We start from the raw sequence: 19,208 nt of genomic DNA on the forward strand, positions 1-19,208 counted from the left end.
AGAAGATGTCATTTGCAAAGTCCCTGCCTTTGCCCAAACCTGGGGGTTCTCAGTGGCTCAAACACCAGCCTTGTCCTAGCACTGACTCTGATGACTATGACTTGGGGGAAGATGAGAACAGTGGTGGTTTCTGGTACTTGACTGGGATGGAGAGACTTGTGTGAGTCTCTGAGCCCTAGAGCCAATGTCCTCAGAGCAGAGCCCGTGACCAGCAGGCACAGCCCTGGACCTCTCTGAGCTGACTGAGGATACTGAGGGGCCCTGGCCTGTGTGAGAAACAGTAAGACAAGCACAGCTCCTGCATACATATCCCAGCCCCACAGAAGGCATGTATCCACATCCTCTTCCCTGTCTTTACCCACAGAGAGATGCCTATCATGGAGCTGGAGCCTTGGCCAATCCAGGCAGCTGATCTAACCCCTACCCCACCCCAGCCCATTGCTGTGTGGGTACCTGAGGTGCTTGGCCTCTCTGGGGACTGTTGGGGTGGGTGCTTAGTGCTAAGTGTTTAGATCATAGCTGAGGGCCACACTGTGGTTTATTATCCAGAAAGGGATGCACAGGGGATTACAGCAGTCCTTAGGGCCACAGAAGCTTTGTCACCCCTTCTGCTTCTCAAGAGAAAGAACAGCTAGCTGTCTGGGGCTCTGGGTGCCACTGAGGAACCAGTCTTGCTTAGACAACATACAGGACTCAGGAAAGAGAGGAGAGGCACCTGCAGCACTTCTCCACCACTAGAGAAAACTCCCCCCAACAAACAGGGACTGGAGGTTTGATCCCATATCCTCAAGCAAGGCGATGTGTGTCCACTTTTGGCTACATTATCACCGAGGCATACATCGATGTATTTTTAAAGTATAATTTCCTAGGACAGAAGAAATAGCTCACTTGGACATGCACAGCTTAGCCGAGTATGTGAACAGGTTCCAGCCCCATCCCCCTATACTGAAGGAAGCTATATTGCTATGGTCTCTCACTCTCTGTTTCTCTGTTTCTATCCACTCTGCTTTGAATATGGACTGTTAGAATAACCTGAAAGGCTTGTTTGATACATGTTTTAAATTAAGGCTTGAGTGGTATGTGTGTTGGGGGTGAGAGTGGAGTGGAGTTGGAGAAGGTACATGGTATTACAGCAGATGGAGAGACATGTCCAGGGACTTTGAGAAGCATACTGGGTGCTGCTTGCTTCTCCCACCCAGCAAGGAGGCGTTGGCTCTGCTCTAAGAGGAGAATCATGAGGTCAGCTCACAGGCCTGGGGGACACTGCCTGGCAGAACGAGATTCAGGCCCTGACTCTACATGGACCAGCTCTGAGCCCTGGGCAGCATGTCTCCTCCTTTGAGGCTATGTTTCCTCCTCTGACATTACAGTCTCTGCAGCCTAAGGAGTGTGTGGGGACCCTAGGGTGTCTGTGCCAATGTGGTGTCACAGTGTCAGAGACTGTCATATGGCAGGGAGTGGGACCTGGACACAGCTGGGCACTGTCCAGCTCAGGCAGCGGGAGGTCACCAGGCAAACCAGGCTCTCCCAGCTGAGCCCAGAGCACTGGCTCCCTCACCTGCACTCGGAGCAGACAGAGTAGTGTCTGTACCACAGCCCCTCACTCAGCGGACAGACAGGGACCCTCAGAACAGGACAGGAGCCCCAGTGACAGTCAGGAATATGTCCACCTCTCTCAGGCTGCATGTCCCCTAGGGCCCTCCTTCCTCTGACAGTCATGATATGTAGTTTGAGTTTGATTATTGACCAAGCCATCACATGAGTCCCTAGACCCTAATCCCTGGAGCCTTCTCTGCAGGTATGTTTGCTCTGGAGGGTGGGATGTTTCATGGTGATGGACATGTTCAGATTGATGGCTTCTTAGCAGGTTCCCAGCTGTCTGTCACCCATTGCCACATCTCCCCTGCTGGGGGGAGGTTACTCCCTATATATAGAGTCCAGCCCACAGCTGAGCACATTGGGAGGGGACCTAGGGAGGCCCAGTCATCTCTAAGTGCACAGCGAAGCCCAGGTGAGTACAATGCCCAGACCCTCTCCATCTGCCTTCTCATCAGAGGCCAGGCCAGAATAAGGCTCTTGATAAACCCACTGGCTTCAAAGGGGGTGAACTTCAGCACAGAGAACTGGGGAGCAGGGGCTTCAGCAAGGCTGAGAGATGTAGGAGTAGGCAGTTATGTGGGTGCACAGGATCTTGTCTGAGGATTTAGCAGAGATACCCAGTACCCCTAGGGTATCCAGAGGTGCCCTTGGCCCCCCTCTTCTCCTTCAGGCTCAGTTAGGCTATGAGTACTCCAAAGATCCTGTGAGGGCCAGTATGGGAGATGAGAAGCAGTAAATTTGCTTGATGAGGAGCAGGCTACAGTGGACTCAACTGAAGGGCAGGAGAACCAGGATCAGCAACCAACTAGAAATAGCTGCAGAAAAATGTACAACCCTAGGCTAAGCTCTGTTTCCCTTCCCTAAGCTAGGTATAAGATTGGGTGAAAAAAAGCCAAGACAAGTCTTTCTCTGCAGCCTAGATCCTTCAATTTCATAGAAAATTTCTGAGTGCTCCAGAAACTCACTCTACATGCCGGCGATCCCCACAATTATTGCTACACAAGAGACAAAACATCGCGGTCCTCGTGAGTTTCCGTGGCTATACTTTCCCTAATGTCTCTTCAGTGTTTGATTATTTAAAACACCTGCATTTCAGGCTAGAAGCAGGTGCAAACACTATCAGAAAACCCATTTGACTGAGTGCTTTCTCTTTGATCTTTTTTTTTTTTTTTGGCAAGACAGATCTCATATCTCATATCTCATATCTCATACCTGTAGAGTGCTGTGTTCAGTGCCCAGGCAAGGTGAAGAGGACTGTCCACATGAGCTCTGAGACCACCTGAACTTCAGATTCTGAGGAGACCCTCTCAGACAATGTCCCCATGGTTGATGTTCTCTGCTCTGTCCCCCACAGGTACCTGACCCAAGATGCTGAAGATCTGTGGCCTCTTTGTGCTCCTCTGTGGGCTGCTTGCCCCATCCTCTGGTCTTTTCTTTCCAACTCCACTGGATTCTAAACTCAACTTGGGTGAGACCATCCTGCCCTGGGTCATGACTGGCCCTGTCAGACCCATAGCCCTCACCTAGAAGTCCATACCATGAACTATGTCTATTAGATTCTTGTTGTGTAGGACTTAGTTAATTAAATAATAGTTAATACCAGCAATTGCTAACTGTTCTGATCAGCCCTGCATTATTAGATTTATCTCCTCCTTGACAGATTATCTTCTTTCTGGCCACCTTAACCTGTGTCACCTATTAAGGTCCACTGACCAAAGACCCAGCTCTACTGGGTCTGGCCCCTGCCCAGCTCTCCTTGCACCCATTCTCTCTCACTCACTCCCCAGTGGACCACCTCAACCCACTAAGCACAGTGCAGGACCTTTACACTTGCTATTCCTACAGGCTAATAACAGGGCTCTGACATTTCCATAAGATCCCTGGTAAAATGTGACATTTACAGAAAACCTTGAACCTCCTTGCACATATCAGCACCTTCACCCAGCACACTCTGCTTTTTATTTTCCCTTACACATGGCAGTAACCTCCTACGGAATGCACCAATAAAATACCGAGAGCTCGAGCTGGACTCCTTGAGAAGCAGCCTGACTCAGAGACCCTCGGGCAACTGCCCCTCACCCCTGCAAACATCCGTGATGCTCTCTCAGGCCTCCAGCCTCTGTGTCAGCTGGAATCTGGAGTGAGCACCCAGCCTGGCCTGCACGTCTCAGCACCGGGCTGTGGCCCTAGAGCTGCCGTCCTTTCAGGGTGGGGCCCCTTCTCTGTGCCTGCTCAGCACTTAGCCTGAGGCCTGTCAGCTGCTCATGCTCTCTCCTCTCCCCCTGCAGAGCACAAGCACCCTGAGGTGCAGAGCTCTGCCTGTCTTGCCTTCTCCCTGGCAGGGAGGGCCCTGGCACTTAGTAGGTGCCCAGAAATATTTGCTGGCTCATTGTGTCTGGACAGTGTGGCCCAGTGCAAGGCAGGGGGGAAGTGCAGATGCAGAAAGAGTAAGTTCCAGCCACTCATAGGAGGACATGGAAGAGTTCACATTTGTATCTGAGACTCTTTGGCATCAAAATGGCTAACTGGGTTTGGGGGTTATGTTTTTCAGACCTGGTCAGCGATCTTAAAACTGGTCTTTATCAAGCTGTGGAGAGTTTGAACTTGAATGGAGGGTTAGATGATCTGTTGCAGCCTGTGGCTGGCATCCTAGGACTCCAAGGCATAAAGTGAGTGCTCTCTGAGCCCCCCTTTGGGACTGTTGTCTGATTTATGACTGCTCTCCCCCCTCCCTACCTGCCCTACCCACCTTCTTCACACTGCAGAGGCCCTTTGTCAGGTCACAGCCCCTTTTCCAGTTCTGAGGACTTGAGATTCCTGGCTAGTAGGTGGGTTTCCACTGTCCAGCAGCAGTGCATTCAGAGCTTCAGTATCTTTATCTTTGCTGCTCATAGTTATATGAACACAACCAATAGTTCAACTCCCCACCGGCCACACACCTGTTCAATGGGGGTGAGGGGGGTGAGGGCTAGTGCTTTTATCCATGGAGCACTGCTGTGACAACAAATGAAATACATGAGAAATGAGTGCATAGCTGTGTGTCCTCCATGAGCCCTGTCCATGCTGACAACAGCAAGGGTCTAATGGCAGGTGCTCCATGACACCTCAGGGTGGAACCAGCCCTGCTCCCTTCCCCCAAGGCTTCCAGAACTCAGCTACAGATTCCCACCTTTCTCCCAAGGAAGGTGGAGCATCCACCCTCCTAACCTCATAGCTGGGGACAGCGCCACACTCAGTTATCAGACTACAAGGCTGGATGTGTCCAAGGCTGCTCTTGTCCCCTGGCTGGATACCCAGCCTGTTTGCAAACCTGGCAGCTGCACCTTCAAAAGGTACCCAGGTGGATAGGTGAAATAGCTTACTTGGATGGTACCCTCTTTGCTGTGTGTGCAATCCAGGTTCAAGCCTGGCTCCCAACATATTGAACAGCCTCTCTCTCTCTCTCTCTCTCTCTCTCTCTCTCTCTCTCTCTCTGCCTTGCTTTTTAAACAGTGTGCCCATGCGTCTGACCCCGTTCTCCACCTCTGCCTCTGGTCTAAGTGGCATCATCCCTTCTGTCTGACTCTCCACATCTCTCTGCTCCCACTTCAAGCTGCCTCTTGCTCCACTCCACGCCTCCAGTTTCAGCAGAATCTCCCTAAGGAGGAAATAGAATTTGCAACTCCCTGGCCCAAAACTGTTCATACTGCTCTCATAATTGACCCCACAGTGGCCTCCAAGGTCCCTGTGCTCTGGCACTGCCCACCTCCCTCACCTTTCCTTCTGGTCTCTCCCACCCACTGCCCACCACCTGACACCAGCCTGTCAGGTGTCCTCAGCTGTAGGCCAGTTGCAGCCTCAGGGCCTCTGCACTGCTCTGTCTGTTACCTGGCCCTGCCTGTATTCATGACTGAGACCCTGCTTCACTCATGACTCTGCCCCAATGTCTTACTTGTGTCTTCAAGCCTTCTCTGCCCAGTTTCCTGAACCCACTGTTTCCAGGTCACCTTGCTTTACTGACCCTCTAGGCCCTTTCTCTCAACACCTTTGCAGACATGGTCTGTAGGAATCCATTTACTGGGTTTGCTGTGTTATCTAAAAATTTTTTTAAGATTAAAAAAATTTATTTATTTATTCCCTTTTGTTCCTCTTGTTGTTTTATGGCTGTAGTTATTATTGTTGTTGTTATGGATGTCATTGTTGTTGGAAAGGATAGAGAGAAATGGAGAGAGGAGGGGCAGCCAGAGAGGGGAACAGAGACATCTGCAGACCTGCTTCACTGCTTGTGAAGTGACTCCTCTGTAGATGGGAAGCCAGGGCTCCAACCTTGATCCTTATGCTGGGTCCTTGCACTTTGCGCTGCATCCTCTTAACCCGCTGTGCTACTGCCTGACTCCCTGTTGGGCTATCGATACACACTCTCCCAAAGTGTATGTTGTTGACACTGTCCGTCCCTCATTATTATCTATTCATACTTTATTTCAGCCTGCATGGTGCTGGGCTGGGCAGGCTGGATGTTCACTCTGAGAATCATGAAGAAATGCTTCCTTTTGCCCTTTACCGTTGTCCCAGTGTGCATGAGTGACAAGCAAGAGCAGTGCAGCCGACAGTATCACAGTATCATCCCTGAGTGAGTCTGTGCTGTGGAATCATTCAGCTTCTGCTCTCCAGTGGACCTATTTTTGTTTCTTCACCCAGGTTAGAGATATCAAATCCAAAGTTCTTTGATCTCACATTTAAGAAGTCCTCTATTAATGGAAAAGCCTCTTTAGAGATACCAATTCAATTTGGTCTGCATCTTCAGTAAGTAGCAGCTGCAAGGCTGAGGTAAATACCATCCATATACACATGTGTGTGCTGTGGAAAGCAGCCATACTGAACGGTGGCCTGCCTCACAAGATTCACTGTGACGCTGTAAGGAAATGCTCATTCTTTGGGGGAGGGGCGCTGGAGCACTCAAGTTCAGAGATAGGAGCCTGAGGGTGATTCTGTATTGAGACCCATCCTGGGAACCTGCATGTGTGTGGGGGTGGGTTGGGGGTAGGGTGAGGGGCTGGAGGGAGTATTATGATCTGATTCCCTACCCCAAATCATCCAGAAAGCCCTTACTTGGTCAACATGTACCCACTTGGCTCTAACTGAATATGGTTTAAAAGGAGAACTCAGAATCCACTCTGATCCCATCTTTCAGTTGCCTCACAGCCTTGAGATGGCCCACAGAGATCTGTTGCTTCTGTTGTGGGTGTCTTTTCAGAGAGCAGAGGCAGCCTTCAGTTCCTCACAGCCTTCCCCTCTCCCTGTGAATCTAGATCCCGGTCTACACCCATTTCCATTTCTAGCCTGTCCCTTGAGGCAATGGATCTTGAGACTTCTGGGAAAGTATGTTCCAAGGTCACTGATTCTTGTGGATTGTGTGGTTTTGCTTTTCTTTTTTATTAGATGCCCTAATGGTCCCTAGACAGAGGCAGCAGGCAGAGTCATTGGCCTTGAGTGGAGAGACCCATCAGGTTTAGCCACTGACATGGATGCATGACTTGGAGAAAGCCATTCCCTTTATCTCACCCTAAATCACTTCTCCTGGAAAATGAGGGAGAACATGACCTTCACAAAGTGATGTTGGGAGCCCAGTCAAGCAAGGGGGCTGTCATAATGTGAGTGTGATAAGTTATCTGGATTTCACTCTCCCCTTCCACAGGACCCCATTGTTTAATGACAAATGTAAAGTCAGCACGATCATAAAAGGCATGGCTTCTTTCATGAGAGATCAGAATGGCTATGATCGAATCGTCTTTGAGGATTGTGGGATCGTGCCTGAGTCTGTACAGATCACCTCTGAGAAGTCGTGAGTCCCCCATCCTTCCATGTCTGGATCCATCTTGTCATGATGAAGGGTCTCAGTGAGGTGTCACTTGGAAGGTGTCAGCAACCACACAGAACTAATCAGAGGCAGCCTCTTGCCATATGGGGCTGTGTGTCTTATAAATAGAGCTTTTATCCATTTAAATATATTCTCCTAATAAAAGCTACAATTCCACAAAAAGAATTTCCCTGCATAGAATAAAGGAAAAGAAAGCTGACTATTACTCCTATTATAGCAATTTCTGTACTTTTTTTTTTATTATCAACAATCCTGAGAGGGTGAGGAGGTGGCATAACGGTTATGCACAATGAGTTTCAGGCCTGAGGCTCCGAGGTTCCAAGTTCAGTCCAAAGCCACCAAAAACTAGACCCGAGCATTGCTCTGGATAAAAAAAATAATAAAAGTGAACTAATAAAATGAAGAAAAATAAATAATCCTGAAATGAACCTTTGCTATACAGGAAGTTTATTCCATGATAAAAACATTTTATTTGTTATATTTTCTTCAAATTAGGGAGAATATATGAACAGTTAGCTTTACAAATCAAATATTTTAAATTATTTAATAGTTGTAAGGTATGTCAAAGCAATTACTTTGCCAACAGAAATGTGTTTGTAGTTTACATTGGTCCATCACCTTTCATACTTATTAAGGATTATACCAATTCCCACTACACTACATGGATTTCTTTCTTTCTTCCTTACTTTCTTTCATACTTTCTATTAGATAAAGGCTTGTGGTGGAGGGTGAGCCCATAGATTTCATTAATTTTCTGCACAGAAGTATTTGCAGAGCTAGAATTTTGTCATTTTCCCCCTAGTTTATGATACTTCCTCTCAGGAGAATGGTCTTTAGATTAATAGGTTTACCCTTTAGTGACTAGAGTTTTACTATTTTCTGCTATACTAATAACCTGTCTTTTTACACTCTACTTTATGATTTACTATATATTTTTATATCTACTGTTTGGTCACAGTATCAGGGATCCATGTTGGGAGTTTGGGAATGTCGCTCTCATTCTCTCATCCTTCTCTCTCAACTCTCCATATATATCAAATAAATAAAATCAAATGTTAAAAAAGTAAGGAATATATATATATATATATATATATATATATATATATATATATATATATTTAGCATTTGCTTGACAGCTAGCTAACCTTGATCTTTAGGACTTACTGTTAATTTAGGCAGATATGTAGAATCGAATAAATACAGAGCCCATGAAAATATGTCTTGTATCATGTTTCTCTTTCAATATTTTATTTATTTTATTATTGTATAGATATAGAGAGCAATTGAGAGTGGAAGGGGAGACAGGGAGGGAGAGAAAATTGCCATCCTGCTTCACCACTTACGAAACCTCCCCCCTACAAAGGAGGACCAGAGGCTCAAATCTAGGACCTTGAACACTGTAATGTGTGTGATTAACCAGGTACACCAGCACCTGGCCCTTTTTAAATTTTGTTTTGTTTTCTATAGTTAACTTATATTTTTTAATTCACTAATAATTTTAATTTTTTGAATTAGTAATTTAACCTTGTTTTATAGAACTATAAGATTTCAGGAGTATTCTCCTACACACACTTCCTGCATGCAAGTCACCACACCACCCAGCTAAGTTCTGTGTACCCAACATTTACTGCCTCCACCCTGTTACCATCATAGTTCTCACATTTTAAGAGAGAGTCCAGTTTATCCCTTCACACCTCTCTCTCTCTCTCTCTCTCTCTCTCTCTCTCTCTCTCACACACACACACACACACACACACACACACACACACACACACACAACTTTAAGTTCCTTTGTTTTAGTCATCTATACTCCAAATATGAGCAAAACCATCTGGCAGCTGCCTTTTAATCTTTACTTATTTCACTTTGAAAAGTCACCTTCAGTTAGTTCTACCCAAATTGTTCCAAAAAATACACTATCACCTTTTTTGATTGTAAGTGTTCCCTCTTGATTTCTCTCTATCTCTCAAAAGAGAAGCAAGGAAGGGGTGGGGGAGAGTAACAGGTATAGACATCATACTACTTTGGGTCACCTGAGCCAAAAAGTGACATGAAGGAAGGAGCGTTAATCAATTCTACAAATTTCTTTCATTTTAGATTCAGCTTACTGGGACGTGCACCAAACTTGGAGAGCAAATTTAAAGGGATCATATCCCAACAAGTGGTGAGAGAAGTAAGTGCGTAAAGCAAGTTTTCAGCCTAAGACTCTAGTTTGGTGCAATTATTTTCTTAATCATCAAAAAAGAAATCTCCCAGGAAGGAGAAATAGGAAGAGAAGAAGTGGCATTTATGAACCTCCCATTCTGAAAACAGAAAAAGCCTTGAAGTGTGTTGAGTTGTCCAGTTCTTCAAGTCAAAATTTGCATCTGTTGAGAGAAGTGAACTAATGAACTTGTCCAAGACTCAGTTTCCTCTCCTGAAAAGTAACTACCTTATTACAAAAGTAGCGACTACTGTTCCTTATGCCTGCAGGCACTGTCCTAAGTATCTCAAGGGCATTTTTCAACTCATCCCCGTAAGAATGTCATACTCCAGGAAACAATATCATCTATCCCACCTTTGGGGTTTTAAGAAAAAGTTCCAGAGAGGGACATTGACTTAACCAGTCACACAGCTGTCAAATGGCTCAACTGGCATGTGACCACCAGGACAGACTGTCCCACCAATTTTTTTTTCCAAGTTTTTCCCTAGCATATGTTGAGCAAAAAAGGGAGAACTTGCCTAGAGAACCTCATTCAGGACCTGGTGGCAGGGTCCCCTTTCTGACATTTGTGTATTTCCTTGTGTTTCAGCTATGCAACTCCCTCAATACAATGATGACTAAATTACCTCCAGAGTTCGTCAGTTCCATTAGAAGTAAGTGCTGGCGTAGGGAGGGACAGGAAGAGAAAGAGAGAGAAAGAGGGGCGGGGGGGGGGGGATATGTGTGTGTGTGTGTGTGTGTGTGTGTGTGTGTGTGTGTGTGTGTAAGAAGGGATTTCCAGGGCCATGCTATGATTCACCCAGTTAAACATACATAGTACTATGTGCAAGGACCAGCCTAAGTACCTGGGTTGGAGACCTTGCTATCCACTTACAGGAAGAATGCTTCACAAGTAGTGAAGCAAGTCAGCAGGTGTCTTTCTTTCTCCTTCTCTATCCCCCCTCAATTTCTGTCTTATCCCATAAAAAGAAGAAAAAGATGGTGGCTGGGATTGGTGATTCATACTGTGGACACCAAGCCTCAGCAATCACCCTGGAGGTAAAATGAATGAATGAATGAATGAATGAATGAATGAATGAATGAATGAATGAATGAATGAGTGAGTGAATGAATGAATGTGTTCCCAGGTTCCTGCTTTATCTCCTCTCCTTTTTCCTGAGACCGTGCACCCTATTTAGGGTTAGGCACTGACCCTGCACAGATATTAATTTTTTCATTTAAATTATTTATCTCATTGCAGAAATGTTGTTTTACATGTCTTTTTATCTCAGTGTCAGTCCAGTGATCCCCAGTAGGGGCCAGCACACATCCCCACCACCACAGATTGACATTTCCTTGAGCCTTAGGACTCAGGTCCCCCAATCTCCAATAAACTCTACCCCATCCCTCCTCTTTTTTGAATCTTCAGTCTGCTACAACAGAGCTTTGAGTGTCATTAACACAGGCTGTTTTTACTTCTGTTCTTCTGCTGCAAGTCTACAGAAGCTGAGACAGGCATGGGGACTTCTCTGGAAGATGAGGGCTGCCCAATTCCTCCTTTGTTCTCCTTCTAAAGTGTATCGTGCTAAAGTGTATCGTGCTGCATTCCGAGTAGAAAATTAACCAGATTTCAGACTAGAAAAAAAATAAATAAATAACCTACCTTATGCTAGTAGCTTTTACCTCTAGGCATGCAAAGTACCTGTATGTCTCTAGAACATGTAGCTGCATTGAATTTCAGCAGAAGAAGTTTCCAATGTGACTGTGAACATCAAAAGAACAACAAGCTTGAAAGGACTCTTCATTCAACTGAATATGAACAGACCTAGACAGGAAAAGCACAGCCCTATAAAATGACTTGCCAGCAAGCAGTTTTCTGGCTACTGCTCACATGCCTTCATTGATAGGGAGCTCAGTGCCTTATGCTGGGGAGTGTGAGGTGGTTCATTTGAATGAGACTGAAGGCTCCCAGAACTAGGCTTTCAGGCCCCCACAACCAATGTGAGAGGAGTAGCTGAGCCAACACCCTTGCTCTGCTGGTATTTGGTCACCACTCAGGAGTAGTGGCCAGGAGGATGGGACTCTGGCTGCTGTGATGCCAACACCAACTATTGGTGGCGTTCAGTGCACAGCTCTTGAGTGACTAGTTTGGAAGGCAGCAATTGTTCCCAGTTGACACTCAAAGAGCCAAGACCCAGGATTGTCAGGGCAGTGACTGGACTTTGCCTCAGACAAAGCAGAGCCTCCATCCAGAGTCTCTTGTGTCCCAGTGTCTGTTTCATTCTCTGACCTGCTCTGTCCCCAGAAGGAGCAGGGAAATCTTCTTTGGATTCTTGGCTCCTCCTTCACTCCCACTGTGTGAGATAACTGCTTTGCTTTCTAGGGTCTCTGCCTGAAGGTGATGTCAAGATCTCCATCTAACTATCCCCAAACAAAGAAGCAGCATTTGCACCAATCGGTGAGAGATAACAGAGCATATTTCCATTGCCTCGGGCTCTAGGGATCATTCTTAGTGCTTCCCTCATGGGTCAGATTTCAGCTGAGCATCCGCTATAGGCTAGATGGTAAGGCCACAGCTGTAAAACCACACAAAGGCTCTGTTCTCCTGCAGTTATTGTCTTAGTGGGAATGTGGACAGTGGATTAGGAGAAGAGCAAGTAGCCAGTGGAATTCCAGGAAGAAGTGGCTACTGTCAGTAAGCAAAGTAGAAAGATGTGAGACAGAGTATCTGGGGTGGGACCAGGGAGAAAGGTGTGAGATTAAGAGAGTTAGGCTGACAGAAGACTTTGAGAAGAGCAGCCATGTCAGTTGAGGTTAAACGATGAGGTAAGGACTATGCATAGCCAGCAGAAGGGGGAGCTTGTGCAGACACCCTGAGGCTGCAGTGACACCCTACCCCACCCTGAAGGTAAAGAGAAAGGGACCCAGGGCTGTGCTGTGAAAGTGGTCTGTTTTGAAGGCTTCACAGTGCATCTTTACAAGGATAGTGTTTGGGAAAGGGAGGAATTTTCTTTCCTAGGATATGTGCTCATTCATTTCTCTTGCATTTATCTGTGACCACCTGTGCTGAGTACACTCTGCCCCATGTTGCCTTCTCAGGTCTCGCAAAAGTGGCATTTCTACTCTTTCCTGCTCTGCTTTTCTTCACCGCATTCATCACTGTCTGACTTCCCACTTGTTCCTCTTCCATCTTCTCTACTAAAAGGTAGATTTCCTGAAGGCAAAGGCTTGTCCTTATTGCCTGTATTATCCCAGGTGCCAGAATGCAAAGATAAGTCACACTGGCCCCTGATCTCAGGAACCTCCACCCTAGTGAGGGATGAGACAAAGGGGAGACTTTGTGTGCAGTGAGCTGCTGCTGGGGCTGAGACTCTGAGCAAGGGAGGTTGCAGGTGGGGGGAGTGGCAAGAGTCATGGCCTGCTGGGGACTTCCAGTGCAGGGCTTCATAGAGGATTTAAACTGGACATGAGTGATAATTAAGATTTTCTCTGTGGAGAAAATTATTAAAAGTAGATAATATCAAATGTGAAGATACTCTGGGAGTCTAAGAAGTCCTGATGGTCTGAATAAGGGAGAGAAGCTTTGGGAACTAGTCCTAGGAATCAAGGTGGGTGGGGCATGGTAGTGGTGAGAGCTGTTTCCTCTGAGAGGTACAGGAAGTTTTGTATGAACTGTACTCATGCTTTCTGAGGACAATGATGTATGTGGTGAGTTGAGCCTAAAATATGACACAGCCCATGTAGTGAGGCATTAAGCAGTGTCCAACCACAGGCAAAAGAACTCACTTGGAGAGTGTGCTGCTTTGCCCTGTGTGTGTCCCTGGTTACAGCCTCATTGAAGGAAGCCTCCATGCCTCCTCCTCCTCTCTCTCTCTCTCTCTCTCTTCTTCTGTATCTCTCTCTCCTCCCCTCTATTTCTCTATATATTCCTCTCCTGCTGTCATAATTTAAAAACCGTACTGGCTAACTTCATAATTTGCTTTGGATTTAACAGCTTTCTTGTATAATACTCTGTCAGAAGTGGGAAAACTTTTTCTGCAAGGCCCATTTGGATACTTATGGCAACACTGTAGACCACACAAAAGGATCAACTTAGCACTTGTTATGGCAAAAGCCAAGGTTGCTTTGGCAGAGCTTGGGAAAATGGATTTGACAGTCTTCTATATTCTGTGGGCATTCTACACCAAGCTCTAAACTAATGCTGTCCAATAAAAATGTTACATAAACATACATGCAATTTTAAGCTTGCTAGTAATGAAATTTAATTAGAGAAACAGTAATGAATATGTAATAACATGTTTTATTCATCTAATACAATCAAGTATTATGTCAATATATCAGTGAAATCTGATCATTTATGTTTATGGCATTAAGTCCTTGATATCTAGTGTGCATTTTGTACTGACTGCACATCTAGTTAGCACTAGCTGTATTTCATCTTCTCACTAGCCAAGTGTGGTGAATGGCTGCTGTGTTGGATAGTTTGCTCTATGGCAAGCACAGCTCTAGGCTAATTCGTTGGTAGATACAAAACTTCCAATGACCTGGAACATTTGACTTTATTCCTACCTTCTATTTAGGCAGCCATCTATCACAGAAATCCTAAACTGTGCCCCATCACACACAGCTTTTAGATATATTGGATTCAATCTAGAAAGCATTTTCTAAGTGTGGATAAGTTGCCAAGATAAGAAGCCTTTTTTTATCGATGGCATCTGGCAGGATTTTTCACACTTGTGACTTGCACTGGACTCATGGAAAGAAAAATATTCATCTTAGCTGTTGAGAGGCAATGTAGGGAACAGAAGGAAAGTTGTACCCAGGGATAGACTGCAGATGGCTTTGGAGTGGATTGTGGTTCAGCACCATGAACAGTGGACAGTGCAGCCCATTAGAGGGGGTGTGGGGAGAGGAGTATCTCAGCTCTGACTTTCAACTAAAGAAAGGCATGAGTGGAATAACAAGGTGATTACCTTACAGAGAATCGGGTCCTGCTTGCTGGTCTCCTTCCTGAAATGTCCTCCACACTCCAGGTCAACACCTATGTCATATTCATGTTGATTATTCAGCTGCTGCCTGGAGTTTTATCATTCACCCTGGATGCCAAGATCCCCTCCTGCCTGGAAGTGGGAGCTGTTCCCCTGTAAATCCTCACCAGAATCTCCGTTATCTCTAATCTCCCCTCAATAAATTCTGTTGCAATCCCAACTGTGGACTGTCCTGCTTCCAAAGTGCCGTGTAAGTGGAAGCATCCTGCGTGCTGGGCGGGGGGGGGGGGGGGGGGCACTCATGGTGACCCAGTGTGGAAGGTGGGGGAGGACACCTGTGTCACCTCAGCCTTTGAGTCACAAATGCCTGGACATTTGGGCTAGTGTCCCCAAGTTATAGAACAAGGCTGCCTATCTAGGTCTAAGATAATTTCAGTGTGGGAAATCTCAGGCCCCACGGACACAGTGACCAGGCTTCTGTCACATGAACATCCCAAGACCAACTGAATCCAAATAATGACCGTAATCCTCTGCCTTTGGTCTGGGTTTGGTTTAGATGAGGAGGGGGAAGGAAAAACACCTGAGGGGAAGTAACTATTATAGAATAGATGTAGGAGTAGCTTTAGGTAAAGGAGAGAACACCTGGGGAACAGAGGTGCAATAGAAGAGAATCTGCTGATTTATATGGACCAAGGAGAAGTTCATTCCTGGTGGGATAAGGACTAGGAATAACTAGAGGAAAGGATTTGGCAGGGACCACATTCTCAGTGGTCCTCATGTGCCTGTGCACAAGCTTTCTGCTTTTCACTCAATAAATTCTGTGGCTGCACACAATCTTTCTCTTTTCTTGAATAAAATTTCATCACCTGATCAAAGAAGTCTCCTTTCATTATTCCAAGGTGATTTTTTTTTTGTCAGACTGGACTTCAGGACTGGTCCCTAGGCCTCATCCTAGAGCCAGGGCCAGGATCCCTCACAGCTTCACTAATTCTGTGACTGTGTAACTTATCTCCCCCACCTCCCTCCTAGTCACTGTGCCCTCACTATGAAGTAATGGTCTCATCCTCAATGTTCCTCAAGTTAAGAATAATCTACACAGTTGTGGTTTGTGGGAGAGAATTCACTTTGTCCCTAGTAACCACATTTTCCTTCCCTTTCTCAGCAAGCTTACAATACAGATATCTGTATCCTAGGAGGTGGCACAGTGGAGAAGGTGTTGGACTCAGAAGCCTGAGGGCCTGAGTTGGATCCCTGACATCTCAGGGAGGGGTCTAAGCACAGTATTTGTATGCGGGTCTGTTACTCAGACACCCACACTTTTTTGTTTGTTTGTTTGTTTTATTTTATTTATTTATTTTTATTTTTTTATTTAAGAAAGGATTAATTAACAAAACCAAGGGTAGGAGGGGTACAACTCCACACAATTCCCACCACCCAATCTCCATATCCCACCCCCTCCCCTGATAGCTTTCCCATTCTCTATCCCTCTGGGAGCATGGACCCAGGGTCATTGTGGGTTGCAGAAGGCAGAAGGTCTGGCTTCTGTAATTGCTTCCCCGCTTCTTCTTCTTCTAGCGTTTGCCCTTCTTCCATAGCCAGTCAACAGCGTCAGGTTGAACCTGATGTAAAGTTTTGAGACCTCCTTTGAATCTGGAGAGGTGGCAGTCGTTGACTATGTGGGTCATAGTCTGTCTGTAGCCGCAGGGGCAGTTCGGGTCGTCTCTGGCTCCCCAGCGATGGAACATAGCGGCGCACTGGCCATGGCCTGTTCAATAGCGATTGAGGAGGGCCCAATCATAACGTGCTAGGTCAAAGCCGGGTTGACGCTTGCAGGGGTCTGTGATGAGGTATTTGTTCTTTACCTCAGTTGACTGCCAACTCTGTTTCCAAGAGTCTGGAACAGAGAAGTTCAGTGTAGGCGTAGAGGACCAGATTGGGTGACGAGACGTCAAGCGTTGGACAGGGTGGGCGAAGATATCCGCGTATATTGGCAGGTCCGGTGGAGCGTAGACGTGGGAAATGAACTTAGATGATGCTGCATCTCGACAAATATCTGGTGGGGCGATGTTGCTAAGAACTGGCAGCCATGGAACCGGGGTGGAACGGATGGTTCCAGAAATGATCCTCATGGAGGAATATAATTTGGAATCAACCAAGTGAACATGGGGGTTACGGAACCATACTGGGGCACAGTATTCTGCAGTGGAATAGCATAATGCCAGAGATGATGATCGTAGTGTGGAAGCGCTCGCGCCCCATGAGGAGCTGGCCAGGAATAACATGCAATGATGTTATTCCTCGTGCTAGGGATTAGTTGCCATTTTTTACAGTAATCAGATATCAGAAACATGTCTTTCGTGAGTGTTTCCTCCAGGATGTCGAACTTTGATGCCTGAGTTGCACAGCAGATGTCATCGGAGTAGATGAACTTCCTTGAAGAAGTTTCTGGGAGGTCCATACTGAACATGGGCATTGACTGGTCGGTCCATACTCCCAGTCTGCCTCTCTCTTTTCCTAGTAGGGTGGGTCTCTGGGGAAGCTGAGCCCCACACTTTTTAAACTGTGTGAGTAGGTATCTGGATGCTCTCAGTCCTGAGCTCAGCTCTGAGATGGAAGAGATTCCTATTCTCATTCAGGGCCAGTTTAAAAGCCCCACACCCTCTGTGGTAACCCCAGCAGGAGTTTGGGACTATTAGCATACAAATAGAGAACGCGTTTGGCAAAGAACAGCCCCTCAACATTAAGTTGGAGGACTCGAAGAGCAGGACCAACAGCTTGAAAGCTGGCAGGAGCTGCTTGTTGCTGGCTTTGAAAGTGACTGGGATCCATGTGGATTCAGTCGGCTAGGAAGGATCGTCAGTTTCCCCAATGAATGGGTACTCACGAGATGCACCACGGGAAGGTTGATCCAATGCATCCCAGTCAGCTGAGGTAAAGAACAAACACCTCATCACAGACCCCTGCAAGCATCAACCCGGCTTTGACCTAGCACGTTATGATTGGGCCCTCCTCAATCGCTATCGAACAGGCCATGGCCGATGCGCCGCTATGTTCCATCGCTAGGGAGCCAGAGACGACCCGAACTGCCCCTGCGGCTACAGACAGACTATGACCCACATAGTCAATGACTGCCACCTCTCCAGATTCAAAGGAGGTCTCGAAACTTTACATCAGGCTCAACCTGACGCTGTTGACTGGCTACGGAAGAAGGGCAAACGCTAGAAGAAGAAGCATACAAATGACCTCACCCTGAGGAGGTGCTTCAGAGAAGGGGATGTATAAAAGCAGGAACTTTGAACACATGGGCTCTCTTTGGCTACTGCTGCTGCTACTGCTTCTGGTCAGAAGCTTCTTCTGGTCAGGTATCCGCCATGGCTGTTTCTCCTGGGAACTGAACATGTGTGACTCTGTTAGCCGGTAAACTTTTAGACCCCTCTACAGCCATGAGCAACCTTTACAAAAGCTTTTAATTGTTTATCTTATGGGACTAAACTTTGATAACCATATTCAGACTTTATAGACCTAGCGTACACTTAACCCTTGATGATAAGTGCTTATTTTGCCTTTTACCTGTTTCACCCTAATAAACCGTGTATTGATTAAACCAGTTCCCAGCTACGGCTGTGAATTCAAGCAGCCCCAACCCCCTTACCTCCTTTTAAGTTAATTTACAACAACCCTCCACAAAGTCACTGAAGGCACAGTGACCTCAGAAACACTCAGAGGTTATGATGGGTGGGAATAAATTGTTAGCGAGCAAAAACCAGACCACCATCCACTGCAAGGAAGCAAAGATGTTTATTACAGATTCGAATCTGGGCCGAGCGGTGACTGACAGCAGTCCACCAAGGCTCGACCCCGAACAGAGCTCAAACCACACAATTTATAGGATTTCAGAGTACACTCTGGGGGAGGGGGGGTATGTAAAACGAGGATTTTATAACACATTCAATAACATTCTATAGAAAACGCAGGATCCAATCATTTCAAACATTGCAACACACTAAGCAACCTATAGGAATTATCTAGTTTCAAGCCTTTATGCAAAATAGGTTTACCACACTTTCCCATTATCAGCTAAAACCACCTGGCTATCAGCTCCCTCGACCTTGAGCAAGCGGCTGGGTTTCAAGGACTTGGGTTTGCAGTTAAGCTAGCTATTTCCTTCAAGACAAACAGCAGGTGGTTTATATATTGGTATGGTTTTTGTCTAGCCCCGTTTCATAAAGGGGGATACAGGAATTTTCCACTTCACATAAATGTTCTCAGAACCACCATAAAACAGGACTGAGCAGTGTTCTGGTCTTTCTGTGTATCTTTCTCTCTGTATCTCTAATAAATAAATAATTTTTTTAAAAGAAAGAAATGTGAGAAACAGATGTCCAGGCTTAATCAGAGTGCCTGGAACTATTTATATTTCATATTCATTCATTCATTCATTCATCCAGACCCCCTAACATCCAGCCAGAGCAGGGCATGGTAGAGGACTCCTGCTGGATGACCCAACAGTGGGCTCCACTGGGTGTCTCCCAGCAACAAGACCTCCTCCCCCCAGAGCACTGGAGTCCCCACAGAGTTCTAC

At 46.2% G+C, this 19,208-nt stretch overlaps 1 protein-coding gene across 1 annotated transcript; it reads left to right on the plus strand.

Moving 5' to 3' along the window:
* Nucleotides 1-1,901: 1,901 nt before the first annotated feature.
* On the plus strand, nt 1,902-14,807 carry LOC132541891 (latherin-like). Its single transcript, XM_060203284.1, has 9 exons — nt 1,902-2,011; nt 2,954-3,067; nt 4,151-4,268; nt 6,277-6,381; nt 7,274-7,420; nt 9,554-9,629; nt 10,249-10,312; nt 12,022-12,096; nt 14,619-14,807. Exons 2-8 carry the CDS (start codon nt 2,968-2,970, stop codon nt 12,057-12,059), a joined length of 648 nt encoding a protein of 215 aa, XP_060059267.1. The 5' UTR covers nt 1,902-2,011; nt 2,954-2,967; the 3' UTR covers nt 12,060-12,096; nt 14,619-14,807.
* The last annotated feature ends 4,401 nt before the right edge of the window (nt 14,808-19,208 follow it).

Source organism: Erinaceus europaeus, chromosome 1 (assembly GCF_950295315.1).
Source record: "Erinaceus europaeus chromosome 1, mEriEur2.1, whole genome shotgun sequence".
NCBI lineage: Eukaryota > Metazoa > Chordata > Mammalia > Eulipotyphla > Erinaceidae > Erinaceus > Erinaceus europaeus.

Bases quoted from the DNA above. Each gene is read 5' to 3' on its own strand.
- LOC132541891 (XM_060203284.1), top strand. From the start codon at position 2,968: ATGCTGAAGATCTGTGGCCTCTTTGTGCTCCTCTGTGGGCTGCTTGCC. The intron at 3,068-4,150 runs GTGAGACCATCC...TATGTTTTTCAG, and splicing joins GGATTCTAAACTCAACTTGG to ACCTGGTCAGCGATCTTAAA. The intron at 9,630-10,248 runs GTAAGTGCGTAA...CTTGTGTTTCAG, and splicing joins CCCAACAAGTGGTGAGAGAA to CTATGCAACTCCCTCAATAC.